The 5,750-nt window shown below is 37.4% G+C and overlaps 1 protein-coding gene across 1 annotated transcript; it reads right to left on the reverse strand.

The window, feature by feature from the left end:
* Positions 1-1,951: 1,951 nt before the first annotated feature.
* Positions 1,952-4,816, reverse strand: LOC131217191 (double-strand break repair protein MRE11-like). Its single transcript, XM_058212048.1, has 6 exons — positions 4,701-4,816; positions 2,858-2,971; positions 2,530-2,632; positions 2,340-2,447; positions 2,180-2,242; positions 1,952-2,107 (listed from the first exon to the last, which is right to left on the reverse strand). Exons 3-6 carry the CDS (start codon positions 2,569-2,571, stop codon positions 2,006-2,008), a joined length of 315 nt encoding a protein of 104 aa, XP_058068031.1. The 5' UTR covers positions 2,572-2,632; positions 2,858-2,971; positions 4,701-4,816; the 3' UTR covers positions 1,952-2,005.
* Positions 4,817-5,750: the final 934 nt, after the last annotated feature.

The following is a 5,750-nucleotide window of genomic DNA, read 5'->3' on the forward strand; positions in this document are numbered from 1 at the left end:
TTTGCCAAATCAACCCAAAATTTAGCCAAGTCAACTCGACTCAACAAAATTTCTAGCCAAGTCATCAGGAAACCTAGTAGTAGGAGCAACTCAATTAATGCGACTCGCTGTGGCTCTTTGTTTGGTTTTATAAAAAAATAATAATAAGCAAAGAGCAAGAATTGAACCCTATCTTCCCTTTAACTAAGCAGAACTCCTAACTAGCAAAGCACACATCCTCAATTGTTGTTACACATTATGTTTTATACTACTTATGCTATATGAATTTATTTTACATATTTACTAAATTGTCTGATAATAATTTATAAAGAATGCCAAGGAGGTCGAGACTTATTTCCTAGTCAACATGTTGCTAAGGGCCATCTTCTTCAATCCATATCAATGGAAGAAGTGTGCAATTGGACGTCTTTCTCCATGCTGAGATTTCAGTTTCAATTGCATGAAGGTTACAAGTTGGATGTGCATGTGCAAGAACAATGCCACATTAATCATTAAAAAGCTGCTCCACTAAATCATGCTCTATCAATCATCCCACTTGAAACTTGCTTCCTTTAGAATTGAGTTTTAACCACATTATTGAATACATAATGAAGCCAACAGAATTTTCATCTTTAGATTCCTTTTAGATGCTCATAAGGTAGAACAGAAGAAATACACTGTGTCATGTCATTACCAATTGACTGACACCAAGCAGATCACCACTATAGAAGTAGATCAAAAGTCGTAAGTATAATTGCGGAAGCCCTGTTCAATCAGGAAGATGATAGTTTTCCATGTTTCCTATTATTGTCTAGTGATTTTGGACCGAATGCTAGCCCATTAGTTACTTTCTCCAATGGTGTTGCATATTTACTCTATATGTTGTAATATGCTAGCCCATTGGTATTCTTTTTAATAAAATTCTCTTTACCTGTCAATGAAATACAAATTTATGTATGTATGAACATATGTGCCTTACGTACCTAAGATAACTGAGATATTACAACTAGCACTGGATACTTGATGATTCATACAACAATGAAGCACTTTGGCATCTGCAAAAAACAAAATGACAAGTAGAATTCTGCATACATTTACTAGTTTGCATTGGAAGAAATAACCAACCAATTAAAAATCAGACACTTCCAACCAATTAAGAGAACAAAATTCTTGTCAATTACAAGAGATGAACTGATAATTTGAAGATATACCTTTCAACAGGAATGTTCTTTGGAACCTATGACCATGCATAAGCTTCCATTATGCAGAGATAAAATGTAAATCAGCAAATTCTAGCTGGTTCTTAATGCAAATATCTGAGTTAGCTATAAAGCGCTCAAGTGTTAGTACATGTGCATGCCAAGAAACACCATTATTTTTGTTATTTCCTCTTCATTTAAATGACCATAAGCAATTCAATTCGCATATGTTATTTCCTAAGGCAATCCCAATGAGATTGCCTTGGGAAATTTAAGTTACCGTGGATTTCCATATTTGCTAGTTTTATATGCAGAAATGTCACTTGACAAGAATCAAGTAACAAGCCGCCCCTACCTCCATGATTCAAAAGTTTCAACTTTAGTACAAAAGTTCCAGAATAACAACGTCAACCTTACTCATTTCTTGCTTACATTGGAAATTTGGCATGTATGTTGTGAAGATCCTCTTCAATCATCTTCGATGAATCCTCTTGGCATTTTTCTCATAAATCATATTTCAAATAAACTTAGAAAAAGAAATCTAAAAGAATCAGATGATAACCAAGCATACCCAAGAAAGGCTAGAAAAAGAGGTTTATTTTCTGTATAAAACATTCCGAAAGGTAGTTTCCACTTTACTGAACTTCTAGTTATTTTAATTCAATTCAATACTAGATAATACAGATTAAAGCCAGCTTGAAGCAGTTTGAACCTACTAACAGTCTTTCTGCTACCTTTCACAATTAGATTTCTGACCTGAAGCAGTCTGAACTTATTAAAATACAGTTACTAGTATGTAGCCATTAAGGTATGAGGTTTTGTAGGTCTTAATGAAAGTGGGAAAGAAAAATCCATACAACTTTGTCCAAATGCTCAAGAACAGATGATTGATCATTGGGGTCAATGTTCGCCTCATCCTTTAAAATGACCTGCTTAGGAAGCATGACATGGTATGAAAATACTCAAAAAATATGAAAACCAAATTCCACAGAACTCTGTACCTCAACATATTCAAAAGGCCTCACTAACTTCAAAGGTATTTTAGTTGGACGATATTGATTCCCCTATAAATAGAAATCACCAGCTGTATTTCACATGTATGACCATTGATGGAAAAGATGAAAGGAGGTAAAAAGAAACAGGCTCCTTCACCAAAACAACCTTAATTTCTAAAAGAAGGACATGCTTAAGCTTTGCTTCCCCATCGATTAATGATGTTGCAACAGACGACCCTGGTTGAATTATATGAAAGCCCATCCCAGGAACTTCCTATGAAATCAGAAGCTACCCTTAATAAGATGCAATAAGAAGGAAGTAATCCATAGGCAACAAAAAATGTTATCAGCAATACCTGTGGATCAACAAGGCATTCATGTTCATGCCCCCACACCATGAAGTCCAGGAATCATGGTAGGAAATGTTCATTTATCGCGTTTTTGGGATTTGTCTTGATCCTGCAATGCACAGACGTACAATTATAAGTAGCAACTAATCAGGTAAGCATTTAATTTCCCACTGAAAACATCTAGTAACTTATGAAAAATATTTATCACGAATCAATTTAAGTTGAGGAGATTGATTATGTTGCTCTCTCTCTCTCTCTCTCTCTCTCTCTCTCTTTCTTTTTTTTTTTTTCATGTGTTCTAACTTCTAGGTTACTCTCAAAGACAATGTCTAACCTATTTTGATGGAGTACCATAATGTTGAACTAATCTGACACATCACACCCTTCTTGAGCTTCAGGCCTTACCCATTGCAGTTTTTTGCCCTTTTGTATACCCTGGTATACGGCTCTGTTTTCCAAATACAAAGGGTTAGACACAAATAATAAGAATATGAACAGAGCCAACATCCTTAAGCAGTGACAAATAGCAGAGCACATAAGAAAATATGCCTTGATAGCATTGGAAACCATCAGAAGAACTCAAAATTGCCGATTAAAGAAACCAACATTCCAGGAGCAGCATATAAAAAATACACCAAATGCACACCAGCTCAAAGCTTTCCTTATACAAGGTTCCTTCATATGACCATGTTGGACCAACAAACTAGAGAGATATGTTGCTACCTTGTCCTAGAGTGACTTGCAGTGTTTCTAACAAACTAATAAAAGATACAGAGCGAGAGAGAGAGAGAGAGAGAGAGAGAGAGAGAGAGAGAGAGAGAGAGAGAGAGAGAGAAATTATTCCAAATAGATAGAGAAATTATTCCAAATAGATGACCTTGTCCCTAGAACAAAATGCACAAAAAGACAGACTCGAAGACAACTAATGGACTCCCAGAACCAGTGATCAGCAAATAGATTTCTTGCACGTTCTACAATAAGAAATGAGATGAAAGGTCTGCAAAATTGGACTTCTCAATAGTCACATGAGTAGTTCAAAGGCCATTGTGAGTTCTAGTTTTTGGAAATGCAAAAGTCCTGGTTATGAAAACACAGCTAAGGTTGATGTGCATGGGAGATTTTAGATGATGTAGAGGAATGAGTCTACAAAATCAAGAAATGAGTAGTTAGTGATGTGCATAGATTTACAGAATTTGAGAATTGTCATTGGTTAGCTATCCATGAGCTGCTAGTTCGTTTTTTCTCTTATTATGCTCAGATATTCATGTTGAACAAGTGCGGAAAAGGCAATCAGATTGAAGCATCATCTAGCTCTCTATACAGTTTTCAGTAGGGCTGTCAATGGGTAGATATAGGGTCTGGATCTGTCCAAGCCCAACCTTCAAGATGAAACCTGGGACCAAGCTGCTTGCTGTCAGACTCGGACATAAATATAAGGCCATGTTTAGATAATAGGGATTCCATGCTAAACAATGGAATAGAAAAATAGTTTTCCTTTGATGTGACAATTTTTTATTGTTTGGATAGCAAAGAAAAGGATGGAATCCACAAAGCAATCATTACACTTTTCCATAATTTGAATCTTGGCGCAAGAACCTAAGTGACTGTCGTTGTGAGAGGAATACGATCTTTCCACTTGCTATGCAAACAAGAACCCAAAAACTGAAATCCATGTTTCAATAGTGCTCATAGAAATCATCATTAGATATCAATTGCAGAAAGGTTATCCTGTCACCCAAGTATAAAACATAATGCTGACTGTTCTAAGAAGTGGCTACAAAAATAATAATAACCATCATCATAAACATTGATAGACACAAAGTAAATGGCTAGTGTATAGATTTTACAGGAAACAAAAATCCTTAAATGTCAATTGACATTGGATCAATTAAGAGAAATAAAGTGAGAGAGAGAGAGAGAGAGGACTTGTAAATGTCAATCGACACTGGATCAATTGAATAGAGGAAGATTGAAAGCCCTAAGTGTACAAAAAAAATCCTTAAATACCTTGCAAAAAAAAAACTTTCCCATTTTCTCCTGTTACAGATTTTACAGAACCCTAAATCCTTTTCTTGTTACAAATTTTACAGGAAACGAAACCCTAATCTGTGTATTTGAAGATTTAGAAATAAAAACTCAAAATCAAACTTAGAATATATGGTGAGAGAAATGGGTACCTGGTTAGAGAGGAAAGACAGAGAAGAGGTGAAGGGCGGGGGCCGCAGGGGTGGATTTTCGCTTGGGTGAAGGGGGTGCATCGCTCAAGGGTTGCAGTCAAGAGGGAAGGGGAGGGAAGGGAAGGGAGTGGGAGAGGGAGAAATGGAAGGAGGGAGGAACAGAGGGAGGGAGGGGTTAGGGTCGAGAGGGAGAGGGAGAGGGAGAGAGAATGAGAGAGGGAGAGTGAAGCGAGAGAGAGGGAGAGAGCACGAGAGAGAAAAGGGATGCGCGGATTTGGGTTTTTTTCCCCGGATGGAGGGAGAGAAATTTTAGAAAGTTTCGTTTTAGGGGGAAGGAGAAAAACGGGGCTAAGTTTTCGCATTTTTGTTGCTACGGTTTTAGACCGTAGCTAAAATCCCACTAGTTGTAGCCATTGTGCCATCGTTCACAGCCCCTCCGTATTTGCACGTTTGACGGGTTCTGGACGGATGGTCCAATCAGGAGCTTTGTGGGGTCCATCATGATGCATTTGATATATCCACTCCGTCCATTAATTTTGTAAATTTTTTTATAGAGAATGGCGCAAAATCTAGGCAAATCGAAGGTCCAATTGAACCACACCATTGATCAATGGTACGTTTATAAGCTCCACTGTTTCCTACCGTGTGGTCCACTTGAGCCTTTGATCTACTTCCTTTTTTAAGATATTGCCCTAAAGTGATCTTTCAAAATGTATAGACGTATTAGATGGAGCATACACATTTTAATGGGCCTCGTAGAGTTCCTTATGGGGCTGTCACATGGTGTAGGCACGGGTGGTGGCATTAGCTTTTAGCTACGGTTTTATTATTTTTCGCTACAGTTTTAAGCCGTAGCAATAAAGCTACGATTTATATCCGTAGCTAAAAACTAGCATGGTTCGTAGCCTTTGGTCAGTTTTTTGGTAGTGATTGACCATAGGTCGATTACGGATCAACAGTATATCGGCCATAGCTCGATCATAGATCGAATATAGATCAGCCACTAGACGGCTGTTGCAAAGCAGAAGTACGATCATAGGTCGACGATGC

Source organism: Magnolia sinica, chromosome 1 (assembly GCF_029962835.1).
Source record: "Magnolia sinica isolate HGM2019 chromosome 1, MsV1, whole genome shotgun sequence".
NCBI classification, from domain to species: Eukaryota; Viridiplantae; Streptophyta; class Magnoliopsida; order Magnoliales; family Magnoliaceae; genus Magnolia; species Magnolia sinica.